This window comes from Coffea arabica, chromosome 2e (genome assembly GCF_036785885.1).
Source record: "Coffea arabica cultivar ET-39 chromosome 2e, Coffea Arabica ET-39 HiFi, whole genome shotgun sequence".
NCBI lineage: Eukaryota > Viridiplantae > Streptophyta > Magnoliopsida > Gentianales > Rubiaceae > Coffea > Coffea arabica.
Window position 1 is genome coordinate 64,205,600 of NC_092313.1, and position 23,789 is coordinate 64,229,388.

At 35.1% G+C, this 23,789-nt stretch overlaps 2 protein-coding genes and 1 long non-coding RNA gene across 4 annotated transcripts; 2 read left to right on the forward strand and 1 right to left on the reverse strand.

Moving 5' to 3' along the window:
* Window positions 1–541: 541 nt before the first annotated feature.
* On the reverse strand, window positions 542–1,408 carry LOC140036399 (uncharacterized). Its single transcript, XM_072077788.1, has one exon. The coding sequence runs from the start codon at window positions 1,406–1,408 to the stop codon at window positions 542–544; it is 867 nt and encodes a 288-aa protein (XP_071933889.1).
* Window positions 1,409–3,724: 2,316 nt separating this feature from the next.
* On the forward strand, window positions 3,725–9,811 carry LOC113732650 (perakine reductase-like). 2 transcript variants are annotated; one of them, XM_027258564.2, is made up of 7 exons: window positions 3,725–3,855; window positions 4,859–5,029; window positions 5,359–5,562; window positions 6,505–6,677; window positions 7,735–7,831; window positions 7,962–8,115; window positions 9,427–9,811. In XM_027258564.2, the coding sequence occupies exons 1-7, from the start codon at window positions 3,802–3,804 to the stop codon at window positions 9,615–9,617; spliced, it is 1,044 nt and encodes a 347-aa protein (XP_027114365.1). In that variant the 5' UTR covers window positions 3,725–3,801; the 3' UTR covers window positions 9,618–9,811. The 2 variants fall into 2 exon arrangements, with proteins under 2 accessions (XP_027114365.1, XP_071936761.1); XM_072080660.1 differs by lacking the exon at window positions 4,859–5,029 and having other exon boundaries at window positions 3,727–3,855.
* Window positions 9,812–15,975: 6,164 nt separating this feature from the next.
* Window positions 15,976–16,492, forward strand: LOC140037334 (uncharacterized). The gene is made up of 2 exons (XR_011841260.1): window positions 15,976–16,255; window positions 16,356–16,492. It is a non-coding gene; the product is annotated as an uncharacterized lncRNA (long non-coding RNA).
* The last annotated feature ends 7,297 nt before the right edge of the window (window positions 16,493–23,789 follow it).

Genomic DNA, 23,789 nt, shown 5'->3' on the forward strand with positions numbered 1-23,789 from the left:
ATTTCACAACGTGCCAAAATTTTTGGAAGAACAAAGGATTCATGCCATCTTGGCCTGGTGCCTTATTTGGATTCATGGAAAAAAGAGCAGATTTAATTTCCCTCTCCTCTACTTCCTGAGTTAGCCTTGCATTCATCTCAGTAGTGATAGTGGTAGGTATACCATTTAGAATCTCACCCAGACCCTCACAACCAGAACTAGCAAAATGGACTCTATAGTATTCGGCCACTTCCTTTCCCAGCTCCTCCTCACTCTTAGTCCAAGAACCATCATCCCTTTATATGTTGAGCATCCTATTTCGCCTTCTTCTCCCCTTCACACAAGCATGAAAAAATTTTGTGTTCTTATCCCCTTCTCTCAGCCAATCAATCCTTGCTTTTTGAGCCCAAAACTGCTCTTCTTCTGTGTAGGCCTCTTTTAACTGAATTTTTAACTCTGAGATTTTATCTTTAACTCCTGATTCCTTAGATTCCTTAATCTCCTTAATCTGTTGCTTCACTTGATTGATTTTTAGCAAAGAATTTCCTGTGAAATTGTTCTTTCATTTGAGTAGAGCCACTCTGCAGTTAGCAATCTGCCTTGTAATCCTATACATCCTATTTCCTTCCACTGTTTGTTTCCAAGCTTGCTCAACCACTTGACTGATCCCTTCCCTCTTGAGCCATCTCTTGTCAAAAAAGAATCTTGATCTTTTTTTATCCATTCTAGGCCAATTATCTATGAGCAGCATGCTGTGGTCTGACCCAACAGTTTCCACGTGTTCACATTTAGCCTTGTCAAAAAATTGGCTCCAGTTAATGGTACTTAATCCTCTGTCCAGTCTTTGCCTAATCTCCCCTTCACCATCCCAATTGTTGCTCCATGTCCAGGGATTACCAGTAAAACCTATATCCACAAGATTGTTATATTCAATAAAGCTGTTAAACTCCTTGAAACTCCTCTCTGCTCTTGCATTACCTCCCCACTTCTCTTCATTAGTTAATATATCATTGAAGTCCCCTGCCAGAAGCCATTTATCTCCCCACAACTGTCGTCTCGCAGTCAAGACTTTCCACTGTTGTTTCCTAATATTAGCATCACAGCTCATATATACACCAATAAACCACCAGTCAATCTGCACCTCCGGATCAAAAACCAATGCCTCTATAGTGAGAGCAGTTGTAACTACTTCCCTGACCTCAATATCTTTATTCCAAAACAAAGCCATACCTTCTTTTCTATCCATAGCTTCCACAATCACACTTTCCTCAAACCTCAGAATTTTTTGGACCCTTTTCATGTAATTATACCTATTTTTGGTTTCACTCAGAAAAATAATATTTGGGGAGAGGAGGTTATTAGCCTCCCTCAACTGGGGAACTGTCAAGGGGCTCCCTGCTCCTTGGCAGTTCCACACCAGAACCTTCATCGAAACTTGAGGGGCCAGTTAAGGTTGGCCCCTTCCCCCTCTTGTTTCTCTGCAGGATTCACTTCCCCATCTCCCAGTTTGTTTCTCTTGTGAGCAATCTCCGTTACCTGCACTTCCACCATTTCCTCATCTATCAAATTAAGTTTCCTTTTTCCTTGTTGAATAGCCAATATCCTGTTCCCACTCAGGTCCCTCAAAGGCTGACGAGAGATTTTGGGAGATCTCAACTGCTTCTTCATTTTCCTGTTATGTTTCTGGGCAGCCATAGTACCCAGCTCAGAACTTCCTGGATCAATTAGCATTAAAGCTGTTTCAGGGCTGCCAGAATCATCCTCCATTACTGTGACTTGCATAAGCTCTTGTGCTATTTGTTCAAGCCCGTTTCTTTCCACTGCACCTTTGTTCTTACCATTTATCTCTACCTCCACTGGGATACTCAAACTTGCTTCCTCTAATACACATTTACTGATCCCCCTAGGGAGAGTTTCTGTAGCTTCTGTGGTAGAGCTCTCCTTCTGACTGTTCCAGCTATTTTGGATTAAGCTTTTACTTTCCAATTCTTTACTGCTAGCCTCACCTCTTAGTTGCTGAACCTCCCGCGATTCATCCTTTTTGGACTTCTCCTTGCCTGTCATATTTCCATCATTACACTTCCTAGTTTCATCCTTCCTTCCTGACATAGAGTCCTTATGACTATGTTCCATATTTTCCTTAGCCTTAGGATTTAACCGTACCATCTCTCCATCTCTAAAGCCCCAATAATTCATCTCAGAGTTATACTTATTCTGTTGTTCCTTTTGGGGTGATGTTTTTCCTACGTTGGCTCTCATCCAAGGGCCATACTGGTGTTCCTGCTTCCCTTTGCTTACCTGTATTACTTCCTTGCATTTCTTTTCACCATGTCCAATCACTCCACATTTGTAACAGAAGTCTGGGCACCTCTCAAATCTGAAGTTCAACCATCTCAGGATTCCATTTACTTTAACTGTCGTTCCCCTTAAGAGAGGTAGGGAGGTATCCAGAACCACTAATAACTTTAGATGTCTACCTTCCTTTACTCCTACTTGAGGCACCACAACATCCTTTACTTCATGAAATACCGCTCCAATTTTCCATCCTGCTTCTTTTGTTATCCAGTGCACAGGTAGATTCCAGACTTGAACCCAAAGAGGTGCAAGATCAAAAGCAGAAGAGTCATCCTCAATACCTTCAAACCAGTGTTTTATCACCAGAATTTGGTTGTCCATGACCCAAGGTCCTCCCCCTACTATCCAGTCTCTATCCTACCTGCTTGGTACATAAAACTGAAACATATTTGGACCCAGCTCTATAATCCTAAGATTCCTTGGATACCCCCAAGCTGAGTTCACAAAGTTCTTAACTCCAACAAAATTCACCACTTTCTCACCTTTGATCCTCCCCACTAAGCTTAACTGACATTCTTGAATACCTCTGTCTATCTCTTCTCCTCCCAGGTCAGTTCCCTCCAGCTCTTTGTCAGAAAGAGCAAATTTCCTTATCGCATCTGCTAGTTCCTCCGCCATGGGGTTTAAACGGATTCCAAACACAACCTACTTCCACTACTGAGAAAACCAAGGCAAGACGGCCAAAGCCTAAGGAAAGCAGAAACGACTCCTACCTCGGCAGACAAAGATGTTCTAAAAGAAAAGAAAGACTCTAAACAGAAAAAAACCAGACTACTCAAAAAAGAGGAAAAACCATAACTTTTAACCTTAAAATCCTAAACAACCTGAAAACAGAGATTGATCGGGGTAAACCCCAAAAACTTTTTTAAAGAGAAAAGTAACAAAAGCAAGAGTGAACCATGGAAAATATGGCTGTGAGGATACCTGTCAGCACCCTAGCTTCTTCCATGGAGTCTGTTTCCTTGAACCAGAATTACCGAGCTATCTTCTGCTTGCAGACACTTTCCGACGTTGAGCTGGAATCTTTATAGTGAAAACTGTCCCCCTAATGGGGAGCTAGAATCTTTCCAAGATGTTCGGCTTTAGCTATTTCACCACTTAGAGACCGATCTTCTTAATTTCATCAGCAATAAGGTTGTTGATCTTTGTCTGATTCTTGAGATTGAGTGTAAAAGTTTGCGGAAAATTTTGAAAAAATTTTGAACTCTCAAAAAAGAGAGACTCGCGCTCTTACCCAGAGAGAGAAACTCTCACTTTTAGGAGGGATCTAGACCAGGGGCCTGCTTCAATACTTTATTGTAGTAATTGTTTCAACGGTCTGATTGGATCTTTCTGCCCTATCTAGAGAGGTTTTTGAAATTATCCCTTTCCTTAACTCACTTCCAACTTCCAAGTGCTAGAGAGCATAAACGAGAATCTATTCTCTTCCCCTTATTACTTCATCGACTGCAACTGCAGCTGATAGCAATGGATGAGCAAGTAGAAATTCCAATAGTGAGGCTGGGCAGCCAAGGACTTGAGGTAATTTTGTGATGATTCACGAAAACAATGAGAAAGAGTTGAAATTTCTCTCCTTTCTGCATATCCCTTTGGTTCTTTGAATTTTTCTCTGCTTTCTTGGGACGACATTTTAGCAGAATTGAGTTGAGCTATTTACACTGCCATGTTTGTTTTCTGTGAGCTGTATTCGAGCTTTCTCTTTCACTTTTTTCATTTCTTTCTATTCGTTGCCTTTTTTTTTTTTTCCTTTTCTGTTCTTTTTTAAGATTGGGAAAGTGGGGAAATGATCCGGGGTTGTATTTTCTTGAAGAACAATTAGGAAAAAGGATAAAAAGAGAAGTGTTTCAATTTTTTGGGAAAATTGCCTCCTTTGATTTTATGGCAAAATGCGGTGGTTGGGTGTGAGTTTTTGGGCCATGTTTTAGAAAACAACCTAATTAAAACTAATCCAAATGTGCTCTGTTTTGGAAAAAATTTCTTTCCATATTTGGGATTAGAGGCTTCTAAATTACAAGTATGTGGAAAAAAAATTTACAAGTATATGGATACTCACAACAAGTGTATTTACTAGCATAACAAATGTACACCCGCAGTTTGTAGGAATTGTGTTTTAAATTTGATTACAAGAATTGAGCTTCAAAACAACTCAGTTCATACAGTGATTTGCACTCTGTAATTGCATATGCAATTTTACAAAGGCCCCTCATCTGGTATTACATGTTGATTGGGACTGACATAATTGCTCATCAATTTCATTACATAAAACTCTAAAGATGTAATTCACTGTGTTTGGGGCTAATATGTTCAGAAAATAATACTCCAATGTAAATCCAGTAGATCTTTCTGGACCATTGTTTTCAATCAAAAAGAGTTATCAGGCATAGTACTAGTCAGTTGGTGGTAGATGTGTTGAAATTAATTCATTTTGTCCTTGTGAAGCTGGCTAAAACTTGAACAGGCCTATTGAATTTGTCGGTAGTTGTCCCACTTTCCAAATTATATTAATTTTCTTTTTCATTTTTAGGTTTCAAAATTAGGTTTTGGATGCATGGGGCTTTCTGGAATTCTCAATGATCCAGTCCCTGAAGAAGACGGAATTGCACTTCTTAAGGAAGCCTTCAATAAGGGAGTTACATTTTTTGATACCTCAGATTGTTATGGGATTGACAATGCTAATGAATACTTGATCGGAAAGGTAATTATAATTATGCTAATTTTGCATATTGGTTAATAGATGATTGAATTTGGAGTCAAGGTTTGCTCCACTAGTAAGGGAAAGCTTGGATTTAATTTCCACCACCATCACTTCCGTTGGTAGGCAATTAGAAAAGTACTTTAAGCCACTGAAAAATGTACACATCTATTCTATCATTAGAATGGAATTACCTTTCCCTTTAGTGCCAAAAAATAAATAAATTACAAGTTATTAAATCATTATGATCATTGCATAGAAACATTACCAAAAAAAAAAAATCATTTGTTTCCATTTAATTCTATAGTGATCAAAAAACTATTATATTGCAGGCATTGAAGCAGTTACCCCGAGAAAAGATTCAATTAGCAACGAAGTTCGGTATAGTCGATTATAGTCACGATCGTGTTATAGTCAAAGGTACTCCGGAATATGCCCACTCATGCTGTGAAGGTAGCCTCAAACGCCTAGATGTGGACTACATTGATCTTTATTTCATCCATCGAATTGACACAACAGTGCCTATTGAAGAAACAGTAAGTCATGATTCTTTTGTTTTCTTGCCAGTGCCCTTTCTTTTGCATAACATAGAAGACATCCTGAAATTGCCTAGCTTTATTAAGGGGGGAAAAGGGAATAAGAGATCATAACTCACAAGTTAGGTGATGGAACTCCAAAATCAATCTAACTAATCAGTTAATGAACTGATTAATAAGCTTTATTAGGCAGTGAAATGGTCAAATTCGGCGTTTACCAAAATCAAACAGAGAGTGCCATGCAAGCATTGCACATTAGAAAAGAAAGTATATGCACACAATTTGCACTCAGGATCTTAACTAAATGAGGCAATACAATGGATCAAAATAGTATTCATTCTTTTTAAGGAGCTACCAAGGTCAATCTGTAAAATCTGGTTTGTGAAACCAGATTGGACAGGATGGTTTAACCGATCAAACCACGAATTTGCCACGAAATAGGTCCAGTTGTGGGCAACTTCAGGTGGTGCTGGCGCCTTTTGAGCCTCTAGAGCATCAAAGAGGTTGTCTTGGGTCACTTCATCCGTACTACCAAAGGACAGGAGGATCCCAAAATTCCCAGGAGGATCCCGAAATTCCCAGAAGGATCCCTCGGCGATGGACTGCTCCCATCCATAAAATTACTATAAAATTCAGTCAAACTTGGCCAAAGACCAGTTGAGCTAATAAAAACCGATAAAACCTGGATAGTTGAACCAGTTGTCACTTTTTGTAATAATTAAAAAAGTTACATGTTGATCCAGAGTTGAACCTTGAACCGAAAGATCATCTGGCTCACTCATAGGTCTAAATTTAGACACGTTGACCTAAATTAGTTAAAATGTATGACAAAACTCATCTCCATAAAAGCAATAACGAAGAAATAATTTCCGTAACATAGACTATGTGGTGTTAAAATTGAATGCTGCATTAAAGAAAGTTTTGATGCTGTGGATGTTGCAGATGGGTGAACTGAAGAAACTAGTTGAAGAAGGAAAAATAAAGTACATTGGACTATCTGAAGCTAGCCCAGACACAATAAGAAGGGCTCATGCAGTTCATCCAGTAACTGCTTTACAGATTGAGTATTCTCTATGGACACGCGATATTGAGGAAGAGATAATTCCTCTATGCAGGTTGCTTTATTCCATACAAGATCCATGCATGAGCCTGCTAGAATCTTATTGTTTTTTGTTTTTTAAAAGTAATGTAGTGGATCTTCATTTATATTTGCATGCAATTGTATACAAGCTGAAAACCAACTAGAGTTCATCAGCTAAACACAGCGGTTAACCTATATTTTCACACATTTTTTGGTCTAAATTCCCAATTCTCTGTGCTTCTTTTCTCACCTTTCCAACTTGATACAGCACCCTCGACATCACCGACAATTCTGTAAGCTCAACATCAGTAGGCTATACTAACTTCTTGAAGATTCTCTAATTCAAGCTAGCCAATTATGGTATAGAATAGCTACAATGCTTATGTAGAACAGCCCCTTAAAGTACTTAAGGTGATCACAATGATCACAAAGCCGAGCTAGTTCAGAGCAGCACTTACAGCTGTTTCTCTACATATAGTTTGCATAGCTTGAATCCCTTTCCGAACCTCAGAAGTATGGTAGAAGAACTGGTGATTACTATTTTCTGCTGCTGCATGAGAAAATTCACAATGATCTTCCTGAATGATGACTCCTCAAGCACATAGCTTGGACTTAGTGAAAAGCCTTCCTAAAAGAAGTCACCGTGATAGAAAAGCAATCTAGACTAGTGTTTCCCTGCACAAACAGACTAATGCACCTCAGGCTATGAGTTTGTAACGCCAGGACAATGTATTTCAGTAAAAATTTCCCTGTCTTTGATGGATGCCATATGCAAAAATCCTTCTTAGGTGAATTAGATAAGAAATTACCAGAGGTAGCCTACTAGAAGCTTGACTAAAGTCATTCTTTTACATAGTTCAAGCTTTACAGAATTTAACAAGGGATATGTCTGACTGTCCATCATATTGACTTTAGACATAATGATTCCTCATTCTGTACATGTTATGTTACCAATTTAATCCCCTATTTAACAATTTCCTGCTCTATGAATTTCATGGTTATATATTTCCTTCTCTTTCTCTTAGGTGTGTCTTCTCATGGCTTGTATGTTGCCCCCACTTTAGTAACTCTGTTTCATTGTGGATAATTAGGGAGCTCAGAATTGGGATTGTTCCCTACAGTCCTATTGGTCGTGGCTTTTTGGCTGGCAAAGCAGTTGTTGAGAGCTTGCCTCAAAGTAGTTTCTTGGTAGGGATAGATTTTAAAGTTGGCTTTCTTTAGATCACACTCAGAGTTTCATGATCTAAACTTGGTTTATTGTCACTCATATCCTTTTCTAGAACAAGTTCCCTTCAGAAATGAATAACATTTTGATCAGGGAGGACTTCCTAGGTTTATGGGGGAAAACCTCGAAAAGAACAAGAACATTTATTTCCGTTTACAAGCATTAGCACAGAAACACAAATGTACTCCTGCTCAACTTGCTCTTGCTTGGGTTCTTCATCAGGGTGATGATATGGTACCAATTCCTGGTAAGTAACTGTAAATCCAATTGTTTCGTTTGCTAGTAGAATGCAAGTGTCGTGTGCAGATATAAAAAACTGAGCCACATATATTTGGTTGACACTATATGGGAAACATAACATGTATTTGAGATTATAACTGAGTGGAAATTAATTGATTGTGTCTTTGCATGTATTTTGAGAGCCAAAGGATCAAATGTACGATGACCCCTTTCTCATGAATGATTCTTTTAATACTCAAGAATCTTGGACTTGTACAATTTGAGCATATAATAAAGGAGCAGAAAGAAGATCGTCATTAGTCAAATAGAAGATATAAATCTGAAATGAATACTCAGCCTTGGTTTTTTTGTAGAACTGATGTTCCAACAGAAGTAATACAAACACAGATTCCAGTAATTCAGCATAGAAGAAGCTTGAGTATGACATTGTTTTCTTCTAAGAAAATTCCACTGATTTCACAGGAAGTAAGTGAAATAGTCTGTGTGATCAGTTCTACTTGCCTTTGAAATTGCAGATAGCATTTTATTGCTTTCTGTGATATCAATCATCTAGCCCTTATGATTATTTGGCTTTCATGCATGTCTGGTTGCTTCAGTTCCTTTTATGTGTTCTTTTTTCCTTCCTCTCCTTGTTGTAATCACAGTTAAGCATGTTCATGGGTTCGTGAAAGTGCCTCTTTTTATAATAAAAGTAAATTGAGTTCCAGACTTTCACAAGCCAAAGTTGAACCATGTTGAACGAATCCGCTGAGCAATTATAGCTATCAATCCTAGAGGTATAGTGTAAATATGCTTCTATCCTTTCTCCTGAAGTTAGTAAATATACCTTGAATGGCACTTGTTGGAAGTGCTTTTTGATAAATTCATTGACAAAGGGAATCAATTCTCACATTATTCATGTGTTTCAACCTTCCAAAGTTCTACATTTAACTGGACGATTCCAATTTGATTCGAGTAGAATGTGAGATCAACTAACTGTTCTCCTAGGCCATGTTTTTCTGTTGTTGAAAGTAAGATGAGCTGCCCATAGTTCCCTGGACTTGGAGTTTGGTTACCTTATATTGTAAATAAACATCAGTATCTTTTTATCCCTTCTGGAACAATAAATGCTATCCTATACATAAGACCTTAAAATTAGTTTACATGGCCAAAGTGACAAATATATAAGCTGGTAAACCATCAGAGTTCAGCTGGAGCCTGCAAACACCTTATCGTAATGCAAGTGCAGATTCTTATTTGAGCTATTTTAGTTTATAATTTGTGCCACTCTGTTGCTTTTATAACAAATCAATTTTGGTTTTCATAATTGTCTTTGCAGGTACTACTAAGATAAAGAATCTCCATGATAACATTGGTTCAGTGAAAGTGAAACTCACAAAAGAAGATCTGAAAGATATTGCTGATGCAGTTCCCCCCAGTGAGGTGGCAGGGCTAAGCATCAATGAGGCTTTCTTTCATACTGAATGGAGGTTTTCTAATACACCACCACCAAAGGTTCCAACCGAGTAATCTGTACGAATTACCTGGCTGGAGTTATTTCTTAAAGCTTGTTATTGGCCGTGTTATTCCAGGAACTTTTATGCTAAGTTTTGCTCAAGCCCTGCTACAGTCATTTCATTTGTATGATTTAGCGTTCATCTCTTGCGCATGTAATCTAGCATTATATTGTGGAGGGAATTTGAGTCTTAATCTTTCTTGTTTAAGATGGCATCTCTCTCAATTTTCTGAAAATCAGCCATGATTAGCATGAAGAGAAGAATGAAAAAGAAAAATGGAGCAGCTTGTTTTGGACAACAATTTTGCATTTTTTGGCAAAGCAGGTAGGAAGCATTATTGTCCCTTGGAAATGGAGTGTATATCGTTTGCTTATTGATAAGTATATTCCAACGGTAGATAACTAATGAATATCAAAAATACACTTGATGGCAACAAAATTGCAATGAATATTTAAAGGGTTTGTTGATATGTGCTAACTTGTCTTACATATTTTACTAGATTGTGTTGATACCAGAATAATTTAGTTAGTAGAATATTAAGCCTTGTTAGGATATTTGTTAACCAAAAAATCATATGGTTTGTTAACAAACATTTTAGCTAAGATTTGCTGAATAGGAGATTATGTTATTAAGTGTTTTGTTGAAATTTATAAGGATAATTGTTAACTAGATATTTTTTTAGTTTATTTCATGTAATTACTATAAATAGTGAGTTGATAAATGAATAACAAAAGTTTATTTTCAGTTTCAATACAAATCTTTTGTAAGCTTTTTTTTTTTTTTTTGCAACATTAAGGTGTTGATTTTCAGTTTATGTCCTAAAAAACCAACAAAGTGATATCAGAGCCTACGTCTTAAAACTTGTGTTGTTTTTTAGAATGACTGCATTCGGTTAGAATCCTTTATAAGTTTAAAACCATGATAAAAAAGGAACCTCTTATTAAGTGTTTCAACTTTTAGTGGTGAAATTTACCAAATTTGGGCTATTAAACATTGGACTTATTTTTTTTGCCAATGATCTACGGGATATGGACATTGGACTTATTTAGTAGTCAATGATCTATAGGATATGGTAGAGAAAAATTTTGTTTCGCCGGTATTTGAAGAATCGATGGATACACAGATTAGAAATCACAGAGTTGCAGTTAGACAGATATCGAAGGCCAGTGTTCACATATCATTTTTTGATGTCATTTTAACAAGGATAATGACTTATGATTTGATTGAGAATAAACCATTCTCAGTTAAAATGAAAAGCAAAAGTTTCACTATAAATTGATCGAATTTTGACAATTCTAATATGGAGTATGATGAAATCAAGAATTCAGATCTTGAAAAAATTTTAGAGAAGATTATTGATAAGTTAGAAGGTATCAAATTGATTCCTGATATTTATCAAGATTATAATGTTGCTATTTTTGACTCTACATGTTTTGATGATGATGACAAAATGAAAAACCATGTAGAATTTCATATTTTTGTACAAGTTCAAATATTGGTTGAAGGGTGTTTCACTTTGAACCTATGAGACGGTTATTTGGAAATATAAAATAAAAAAAAAGAAAGCCATCATTTATTTGGAGTTTGGCATGAGAAGACAAAAGAAGTGGTTTGTTGCAAGAATAATCTTTAACTTGCATAAAAATCCAAAATAAGAAGTTCATTGCAAGACTAATCATCAATTGCAGAGTTTTTACAAAAGTCTTGTCCAAAACAAGATTCAAAAATTTGAGGAGATAACAAAAGTGGCAAGGAAGAGTATTGAGATATGTCAATTTTTTCTACAGATTTAACTAGATTGCGTTTGATACCAGAATAATTTAGTTAGTAAAAGAATAAGTCTTGTTAGGATATTTGTTAACCAAAAAAATCATATGGTTTGTTAACAAATAGTTTAACTAAGATTTACTGAATAGGAAATTATGTTATCAAGTGCTTTGTTGAGATTTTTAGGATAATTGTTAGTTGGATATTTTGTTGATTTATTTCACATAATCACTATAAATAGTGTGTTGATGAATGAATAACGAAAGTTTATTTGTAGTTTCAATATAGATCTTTTTTTTTTTTGCAACATTAAGATGTTATTTCTTAGTTTATACCCTAAAAAACCAACAAAGTTTCTACTTTCTACACAAAATTGTGTTTTTCTATCCTCAAAAGGAAAACAAATGGATCTCATGCGGATCTATATGATTTACATATCATTTTAAAAATTCAAAAGTAACAAGAAAACAGAATTAGGAGCTAGATTCGTTCAATCACTTGGGATTTTTTAATTATTTTTTGGATTAATTTTTTATACACTCATAGTGTATACACTTTCACTATTGAATGTATGACACATAATTTAAATTTAAATTTGCAGCACAAATTTTGCATATATATTGTACATCTAATCGTGATAATATATGCACTGTCAGTAAAAACAAAATTTACTATTATTTTTTTTGAAAAAAAAGTCTAATATGACAAATGACAGGTTGTCGAGTCTGTGCAATAATAAATACCTGCTTGAAAAATATACAAATTTTGTATATAATGGTAAGTAGGGTCGAATCCATAGGGACTGGGGAAATTCGTTTCCTCTTGAGTTCAAAGTTTGGGGGATGTTTATAAGATTGGAGATAACTAAATAGCTTAAATGAGAGTAAAGATAAATAAACAAATAAAAAAACTGAATGACAATTTATTAAAATTGAATTGATGATAGATAAACTTTAGCCAGGGCAGGAATAACTTTGGAAATAGTTCACTCAATTGATCATTGATACAAAGATAATTTCGATTATCAACTGAAAAAGAAGTTATAACTGCCAAACAAGTGATGACAATCAACTTCTCCTTACTGTATCGATGATCAAGATATAACCGTTAATCACTATTCTAATCGAGAAATAATTATAGTTACGACCGTCGAATTCAATTTTTCAATTGCCTTGCGAACTAGAGAAACTCTATTTTAATCAAATAATATGCTACGAGGGTTATTTTAAATTAGCCCGTATACTCCTCTGACACAAATTCAATTATGCCAGTTACCACTATTTTAAAACTATTTTAAAGCAATTAAACAATTACGGATTTAACGCTATAATTGGCTATAGACTATTAAATTAATCTAAATTTCGGACCTTGGATATTCAATTAATATAAAACCATAAGAAATAAAATCAAAGAATATACAAATACTAGTAAATAAAAGAAATAAATAAAAATAATTCGATCTCACAATTTCAAACGAATTAAGTCCTCCGTTGTTCCTTGACTAGAAGTGGAAATTTAGTTCATCTCTTTTGTAGAAATTTCACGCAAAATTGTAGAATTAATTGTTGGAAGCATTATCCTACAATTGAGATGAACAGTAAAAGAAAACAAAAGTCGTCCATTGCTCTCTGTTGCGGCCGACCAAAAGCAAAAGATAAGAAATAACCTAATAAGTAAGGTAAATTCTGTAGTGTATTCAACTAATAAAAGACAGGTGTGGAAAGGTCAGGCACGTTGGAAGCTCACATGTATGGAGGATGAAGGTAATATTTCTTAAAAACAAGTATTGACCTATAACAGGCGCGGGCAGTTTGAAAATGTTGATGGGCCCAATGACCGTGAGGCGTACTGCGGAAGGTGGAAATGTATTGGGGTGTGAGGAAATTCACATAAATATGATAGGCTTAGGATAAAACACCGAAGAGGAAGCGTAAGCAGTACTAAACACAGCCATGCAGGTGGTATTTAACATAAACTGATTTTTGTGAAAGTAAAAAACATATTGCCCATAACATACCTGCTCTTTATGATTTTTTTGCATTACATCAACAAAATACTAGTTATTTATGGATATTTTACTCTGAATCATTACATTTATGTAAAATACATAAATGTTTGTAACTAAAATTGAAAAAGTGTTACACTTATATTTTTACGAAAGGGAAACTGGTAGATTTTGTATTTAACAAATTTTAAATATGTGAAAGTAAAAAAGATATTACCCATAACATACTAGCTCTTATGGGTTTTTTGCATTACATTAACAAAATACTAGCTATTTATTATGGGCATATTTTACTTTGAATCATTACATTTATGTAAAATACATAAATGTTTGTAAGTAAAATTGAAAAAGTGTTACACTTATATATTTACGAAAGGGAAACTGGCAGATTTTGTATTTAACAAATTTTAAATATGTGAAAGCAACATTACAGGTGGTTTTATTAGTTACTTAATTTGTTGACAAGAAACAAGGTTTCTTTTGCAAAATTTGTTCATTAGAATTTTCCAAATAATTAGGGTATAAAGGTAAATTTTCACAATCTTTTGTTAGCAATAGGCCCCAATTTCCTCATAGGCAGTGATGAAATCAAGATTTTTTCCTTGGGGGGGCAAAAATTATTGACAAACAAAATTATTTTAATATGCTATGTTCAAAATAATTTTATTCTATTTAAATATATGCATCCTAAAATATCAAATATTAACTTTAATTATAAAGGTTCGTCTATTTAATAAATATGTAGCATAGTCATAACTAAAATGAAGACAAGAAATAACATTTGATTAAATATCTTATAACATCACAAACCACCTAAGTTGCACATTATGAGAAGATGCTCCAATATGTCACTTGTGCAAAAACAAATATATAACTATGCAATATAAATATAACTATTTTCAATTAAAAAGAGATAAAAATTATGTTAACATACCTTAAATTTCATACTCTTTTATTAAACATAAATTGATCTCTACGTTCTTTCATAAAACTAAATTCACATTTACGCTTTGAAATCCCCTCAACTTTTCCTATCCCCTTTCCGCTTAACTTCAGCGCCCAACGACTCTTCAAGTTTCAGGTCACAAATGACCTTTACACGTGCCCATCCAACACACTTTCTCTACTATTTGTGGTCGCAATCACTTACTCCTCCTGTTCCCCCACCTTTCCACACCTCTTCTTTGATTACTAAACATATCGCAGCAACATCCTAATAAGTAATAACTAGTTGACTTGTCATGTGCGGCCCAAAAAGGAGGATGTTGTTGTGGTATGTTTATTGGTCAAAAAAGAGGTGTGGAAAGGTAAGGGAAAAGACGGGGCAAACAATTGTAGCCACAGATGATAGGAAATGTGTCTTGGATGGGCACGTGTAAAGGCATTTTATAACTTGGAACTTGAACAGCCGTTGGGTGTTGAAGTTGAATGGAAGGGCCATATGAAAAGTTGGGGAGATTTGAAAGTATAAATGGGAAAGATGGAGTGCCTAAAATAATCAATTGCCAAAGGCAGAGGGTCGCGAGCGAAACTAAGGGCATTGAAAAAGGCGCCAAGTTAGACAGAGAAGCTAAACATTGTACGTATATAAAATGAACAGGAATTACTGCGAAAAGCATATTCGTTATGGAGTTGGCGGCTGAAATAAATGCTTCAAAAATATATATTTGTATATATCTTAGCATGTATGTCTATATATATATTTTTGTGAATGGGATAATTTTGTACATGCTCGGATGAGTGATATTTTCGAAATATCATTGGACTCCACTGAGTACAATTTTGTTTCTCGTGACAGTACTTTAATATGCCAATATCAATGGTGAAAAATTATCTAATAATACTCTCATATTTAAATTTTAAATTTTTTTCATTTACATATAAATTTCCTACTCTTTTTAGAACGTGTATACATACATACATTTTAAAAATATACATTTATACATATATATAGATATATGGATATGTATGTCTTTATATAAATACATTGTGAATGGGATAACTTTGTAGAGTCTCGGATGATGTTATCTGAAATATCATTGGACTCCCCTGAGTATAATTTCATTTTCGTGATAGCAGTTTAATATGTCAATATCAAAAGTGAAGAATTCTCAAATATTACCCTCATATTTAAATTTTAAATCTTTCTTTCATTCTCTAAATTTCTTACTGTTTTTTACAATGTGTATACATACATACATTTTCAAAATATATAATTATATATATACATATGTATGTCTATATATATATATATATGGTAAATTCATATATACAATTAGACTTGCAAATGTCAATGCAAACTACTGTGCACTTGAACCTGGAATAATGGATAACTATGCAATAATGTATTTCTAAATTATAATAAATAGAATTTTGTTTTTCTTGTAGTTTTTGTGATTGTGATCAAATGAGGTATGACTATGCAAGTGTATTTGTTTTCAAATTTCATTTTTACTTTTCAAATTTATAGTTTTATGGGTTAAAAACAAAAAAGCCCCCTGTGCTAAACCTAATACACAACTAAGCCCCCTATGGTTTCAAAATATGCAACGCGACACCCCGTGCTTTGAACTAAGTTGTAACACTGACGAAAATCGGTAAAATTAACGGGACTGATGTACTGGAAGCTAAAAACAAATTCTTTATACTTAATTTTTAGCAAATATTCCTATTGTACCCCTTAGCCCCCAATAAAACTCCCTCCCAGCAATGCTTGTGTATAGAATCGATTTCTACTTGATGGAGAGAAATTGAACTAGCCTTTGGGAGAAATCAAATTACCACACAGGAGGTTTGAAAGGTAAAGCCATCCTCTATATACGAAGTCAACCTGCGAGGAACTTCTACACAATCTTGGCTAACAAATTGCAGCCCATAAGGTAAAAGCATTTGATTTTGGGTTTTGGCTAACAAATTGTTGTTATTAGGGTTTAAAGTAAGAATGTTGGTAACTAAATTGGGATTTATCTACTGATGAAGGGAAATGACTGGCTAAAAAATTTGCTCATGTCTTCCTCAAGCTCTCGAGGGGATAGTGGAGCTAGGAATCTACGGTACCAATATAAGCTGTGCGACTGTCGAAGAAAGGCAAAGGTGAAGATTGTTGAGTCCGAAAAGCCATCCAAAGGGATGCTGTACTTTGTTTGTGAAAGGGATGAATGCAGATTTTTCTCATGGTGTAATCCCATCTATAGAGATGAAACCGGCAAAGGAAACTTTTTTGAGAGGCCAATGGTTGAAGAACATTTGTCGGGCTTGAACTCGAATTCTGAAGTGAAGAACTTGAATGATGAAGTGAAGAACTTGAAAGTACTAGTTAGCTATTGTCTAATGGTATCTATTTTTTCACTTTTGCTTCTGTTGATGAAAATGTCTGTAAAATAAGACAATGAAGAAGCTTATGAATGGAAATGAAAAAAACCAGGTAGTTTGTTTTGTTCATGGAAATGTGCACTTTATTCTTCTGTTCTTCCGAAAGATGTCCTACCTAAAACAATGAAACAAACATCTAACTATTATATACACTTGTAAGCATATTTGTGCATTAAAAACAGTTTTGAGCAATAAGCACACACAATAACGTCTTCTGCATTCCAATTTTGAGTAATAAGTACACCAAAGTACATTAAAATTTCCAGTCCATAAACTATTCCAGAAATATATCCCACCCAACATTCCAGAAATATATCCCACTATACATTCCAGAAACGATAACAATTTCAAATAGAGTAGACAAAATACATCCCACCAAACAAAAACTGCCCAGACAAACAGTACATGAAATATTCCAGCCCATAAAAACTGCCCAGAAATAGCTTCTTCTGCAATTGAGATATACCATTGCAGCCCATAATCATAATGCTCCATTAAAACAGTCAATAAGTACATTAAAGTGTCCAACATCAGCAAAGAATCCTCCAAATTGCTGAAGCCAACAGCATCCAATCAAAATACATCAAAGTTTCCAGTTTGCAATAATTGATAACAATTCCAAACAGAGTAGACAAAATACATCAGAAACATACATTCCAGCTGTTTGCCACCAACTCTAACAGCAACCACTAATTCCTTAAAACTACACAAAAAGGCAATCAACAAACATACAGTCCACTTCAAAATTCAACTCTAACATCTTCTTGCTTTCTTGGATCTTAGGTTGTATAGGACATCAACAACAGTAGGACGAAGGGGTCCTTTTGCTAGTGAAGTTGTTCCACTCACAGGCTGCAATTGAAGTAGAAAATATGAATGTTTGAAGGAAAAATGCTTCATTAAATCACTTTTGCGTTACATGAAATTCAACCTGAGAACATGATTGTCTAGCAGGCGCATTTTTTGCTACACTCGCAATTGTTGGCTGCGTATACTGCTTCCCGAGCCTGCAGTTTTTTTTTTTGAACAGGTGCAGCTTGTTCTTGATTTGGGACTGGTTGCGGGGGTACTATTGGTGAAGGAGCTGATGAATGAAGTTCTGAACTTGATTCAGCTACATTGGTGTCAGGAGCCTATAAAAAACAAGTTCATTTTAATGTTCAATTAAAATGATTTGGGACAGCAATTAGTCTTAGCCTATGAAATCTGTAAGCTGTGTTACCTTGTAGAATTTAGAGTTGGGATGAATGGCATTCTTACAGGTCCTTGAATTGTGTCTTGGCTGAAAACATCTCTTGCAAGTTACCACAAGACCCTTTCTGGTTGAGACCTGACCCTTTTTAGGCTCGTCGGCTGCCCTTTGCCGCATCTTTTTGGGTCTGCCAGGCATTCTTCGAACTGCAGGAGGTTTTGGTGGTTGTTCTTCACATCTCACCCAGTACTTATTACTTGGGACAGGTGTGATAGTGTGCTCATATGTTTTCAAGTAATTTTCTCTACTGTAGCAGGCATGCACATAATCAAGCAAAGGCAATCTACGTGCTCCTATTGCAGCACATGCATGAGCACAAGGATAACCTGTAAGCTGGAAATAGCCACATGTGCAAGTCTTTTCCTTCAGATCCACCACAACAGATTTTCTGGGCCCACAATCAATTTCATATTTGTTCTTGTCATCCCATGTGGGAATACACAGCCTACTGAATTTCAGATTCCTATCAATCTTCTCTGCAATGTTAGGACATATTTTTCCTTGAAATTTCTGCATACCAGTCCTCTTCACTTGAATCCTTTGCATGAGCCTTCTTCGAATCCACTCAAGCATCCCTATGACAGGTAGCTCTCTAGCTTCTAAGATATAGTTATTAAATGACTCACAAAGATTGTTCACAAGAATATCACATTTGCTACTTTGTCTAAAATGTGACCTGCTCCATAAAACACTTGGCACTTTTTGCAGCCATTCAGCTGCATCCTTTGAATTTTTTTCAAGGGAATTCATTGCTAATTTCCAGTCCACTTCATTCCCAGCACTTGCTGCTGCCCAGAACAAGTCCTTCAACTCTTTTCCTTTGAACTTCTGTTTGAAATTTTGGTACATATGCCTCAAGCAAAACCTGTGTTCAGAATTTGGAAATAACTCATTCACTGCATGGACCAGTCCTTTTTGTCGATCTGAGATGAATGTCCAGGGTATGTCTTCCACACCAAGTCCCAGATCAGCCATTAGTAGTTCCAGAAACCACTTCCATGAGTCATACCTCTCTACCTCTACCACTGCTACAGCTATTGGAACCATATTGTCATTGCCATCTCTACCAATTGCTGACAACAACTGACCACCAAATGCAGATTTCAAAAAACACCCATCAAGACCAATTATTGGTCGACAGCCATCGAGGAACCCCTGTTTGCAAGCATAAAGACAGTAATACAGTCTTTGAAATGTCCCTTGTGAACCTTCTTCTGCTGTATCAAGCTTAATCTTGACAGTGCTACCAGGATTTGTCTCTCTAATTGTAGCTGCATAACTCCAAAGGTGGTGATATTGCTCCATATCCGTGCCAAGCATCTCATCTTTTGCACATCTCTTTGCTCTGCGTATCTTGGCAACAGACACGTTAATCATTAGATCTCTTCTAATATCATTCTGAAATCCTATTGCAGCACACTGCGGGTCACCTCTTATCTTGTCTTGGTACTTCACGCTCAAATACTTGGCTGTTGCATGCTTGTTGTTGTAATCTCTAGCACAAACATGCTGGCCCTTCAATGATTTAATTTGAAAAGTAGTTTCACCTTGGACTGGTGTTGCACGAATCCTCCAAGAACAGCCCTTTGCACACTTCGCAATAATTTTTTTCGAGTAATTTTTTACCCAATCAACCTCATATCCCTCTCTTACCAACCATTCGATCAACACATATCTAAAAACTCTGAAATTGGAAAACTTTTGCCCAACCTTCAACTCAAAATGTGGCTTGAGAAACTCCACTTCAGGGTTAAAGTCATGACATTCTTCATGGCCTTCATCATTAGATCCGCACTTGTCCAGCAACTCTTCATCAGAAATTACTGGTTCTTGCCAATCCTCTTCGGGTGTATGTGGTGCTCCTTCTTCTGTTGAACTTTCCTCAGCCTTTTTACTGTTCCCTGCTTCAGCTTGTGATGGGATCTGAGATGGGTGTTGGTCAGCAGCTTGAGATGCAGTTTGAGATGAATTCTGAAATGAGATATGAGGTGGAATTTTTCCAATGCTATCTGGCCCTGCAGACTGCTTCTTATTTTTACTAGACTTTTTTTCCTTACTAGTTTCACTTTTGGCACGGCTCTTGATAGCCACCTTCTCAGGGAAAGAGAACACGTGATAAGGCTTAAAATGAGTGGAATGTAGTATGGACCCACCTTCTGGTTTACTACTTCTGTCCACATCTTTTTTACTTGCGAAAATGTCCTCATCCTCTTTTTTTTGCAACCCCTCCTTCAACCATTCAGGCTCATCATCATCATCATCATCATCATCATCAGTGTTAAATGGCTTATTTGGATTGCAATTACTAACCCCATCATTTTTTTTGTACCCCACCATCTCTGCTGTCTATTTTGGTGTTATGTACCCCATCTGCATTTTTAATTGTTGTTGATGCATCCATTGTCGAATTTGGCTCCAACACATTGTCCCCACCATGTTCTAGTGGCTTTTCAAAAGGATCATCCCCACTACAGGCATATATTATCCTTGTTGCCAAACCCCAATGTGCTTTATTCATTAATTTAACATCATCATGGTCCCTAATTGGATGTAGACCACCATCTAAGTCTACTCCTGGAGCACAAAACCAGAAAGTCACTCTAGTTGCATCCTCATCCACTTTTTTAAACATTCTGCAAAGGCTAACTATGCAGATGTGGTCCTCAAATCTATTTTTAAAGATAGCCATACGGGTTCCTGTGTAGTGGAGGGCAGGATATTCTCTAAATTTTCCATCAAAATACATATGTATATCTACTGTCTCCTCTGACTTGTCTTCTTCTGTTGAATGTTTCAAGAAATATAATAAATATGCTTTAGTCTCCCAACTACTATGTCTCCATCATTGATATACAGAAAACCAAATAAACATAAAAGCACAAACGGAAAACCAATTTTAATAGCATTCTGGACCACTAAACCAGAGAAGACAGTAACAATTATAGAAATTTTACTTACAATTCTTTGTTAAATATCTTGTTGTAATAGCAAGTGACTGAGTTGTACTCAAACACACAAACAGAAACAGATCCTACTCAACACCCCTAATCAGCAAAAATTTCCCATCACAAATGGAAATTTCAGAAATTATTTGTGTCACCTAGTCAACACCCAAATATCAACAAAAATCTCAACTTTAAATCCAAACTTGCAGTCCCAAATCAGCAAAAATCTCCCATCAGAAATGGACATTTCAGAAATTATTTGCATGACTCCTAGTTCCAACACCCAAAATTTTTAAAAAAAATCTCGGCTTCAAAACTAAAGTCGTAGTCCCAAAACAGCAAAAATCTTCATTTTAAATCCAAAGTACCAGTTTCAAAACTCACAAAATCAGGAATTTTCTAAGGTAAACACCCAAATACGGGTGTAAATAACATCATCAGCCCTCAAAATCTGAGATGGGTAACCCTAAATTGTAAACTAATTATAACATGCATGAACTGATTTTAATTAATTATAACATGAACGAAGTATAGCATACATACCCATTTGCCTTCGATTTTCTGGAATAAATCTTCGTCTCCTTCGATTTTCTTACTTGATTCCGTCTCCTTCGTCTCCTTCGATTTACTTCCTCTCTCTCTCTCTCTTCGTAGGGTTTGAAGGGAAGAAATGAGTCCGCTCAATTGCCTTTTGGGTATTATACAAGGGCATTTTGGTCCTTTCATCAGTTCCCGTTAATTTTACCGATTTCCGTCAGTGTTACAACTTAGTTCAAAGCACGAGGTGTTGCGTTGCATATTTTGAAACCATAGGGGGCTTAGTTGTGTATTAGGTTTAGCACAGGGGGCTTTTTTGTTTTTAACCCTAGTTTTATCCGTGATTGTGTAGCATTATGATGTAGTAGTAATACAAAAGAAATGCCATGTAAATAATGATATTTTTTTTCAAATAAACAAAGTGGTTTACGAATATTCCTATCTAGCGAGCAAAAGGGTAGTTAGGATATTTAAAAATCTTGCTATACAAACAACAAAAGTAAGGTAGGTTAGTGATATTTTAAGAACTTTAGGGGTGTCAGGCGAAATGAAGAGAAACCTCAGGAGAGGTTTACAATATTGACTTATTGAATACACTTATTTATGCCAATTATACTCTTCATACTAATTATACTTTTAAACTAAATTACTATCTACGCATATTTTAAAACTTCAAATTTAATTGCTATTAGCGAAATTATATTGATTTTTTTTATACGATTAGTATTTTTTATCTTGGATACTACTTTAATTAGAATTTAGTTTAAAGACATTTACTGGAATTTGGACGCATCCAGAGAGCATCGATCGATGTATCTTCATGCATAAATTGGAATAAATATGCAACTTAATTTTTTTAAAAATAACTTACTACTCTATATCCGAAATTTACTTTTTGGAGAGTAGGTTTAGTTCATACTATTTTTCATAGTATTTAAAAATATATAAGTACAAAAAATTTTAAATTATACCTATAATCTTGTATTATACGAGTATATTATGAGTACTTACTAACTAAGGTACTAAGTTTTAATTATTGATAAAACATCTTATCGTTATTTCAAATAAACTTCCTAATACTAGTTTGAAATAAGTTTTAAAGTAAAATAGTACATGTGTCCCATAAATCAGTAAATCTTGATTATTAATCAAATTTTCCATGTTATCAGTAATAATTACTATTTATGTATAAAAACTTACTATTACTTGAATTAACCTTGCTATTACTTGAAGTAAAATAGTACATGCATTTGCTTGCCTTTTGCTTTGGTTAATTACAAAATTAGACATAATTGTAGAAACCTCCTATAGGTTTTTGACATATTCACATAGCCTTCCCCAACATTTGCAAAACTATAAAAAACTTCAAAAACTCTAAGGTTTATATTACAAATTTAATTCCAACGAAGTTTACTAACATTAAAAAAATTACTTTACATGAGGGAGTGAAGTGAAAAAATGGGAGTATAATAATATCCCTTAATTGTTTATTCCATAAATATCCCTTATACATGTATGTGAGTTGAATTTGTTTAATAATAGAAATAATTTTTGGTGTAATGGGCCATTTTTTTGTGCAGTTGGAGTATATTTTGCCTGAATACCTAAATTATATGTGCGGTTGGCGGATTTACCTTTAATATAATAATAATAGTAATTCTATTACTATTATTATTTGCTAGCAAAGCACAACATTATTTCCCTTCCCTTCTACATTCTCTGTTCATGCAGCACTTCCCCTCGACATTTCTCTACTTTTCATTGCTCTCTTATTCACCATGTTAAGCCAAATGGATATGTGATTTTATTAGTTTCAAATGGGTAGCTGAATAAAATCAATTAATTAGTGGCTATTAAATGGACAGATTTCGACTGCCTATTTATAATTAATTCAATTAGACGTAAATTCAAATTCATTAGTAACCAAATGAATTTGAATTCGTATACACAATAACTATATCAAAGTTTTTGCAAAGCCATATCTATCCAGTGTTTCCTATTCTTTAATTTTCATTTATTAAAAGTTTTGGAAACAAAATTGGTTACAGTAAAACAAATTGCCAACTATTTATTAAGCACTAATGTGAAAGTATTTTCAAGTACCTTTGTTTGCTTGACATTTAAACTAATTTTTTATCATATTTTTTTATTATTACCACACCCATTCTGTGTGTCATAACCAATGCTCATAATAATTGAAGTTTTTGCACCAGAATACACTATGTCTAACGTTAATTGTTGGGGTTAAATGCAATAAAATCATGACTAACTATATACTTAATTGCAGTTCACCCCTTAAACTATAGT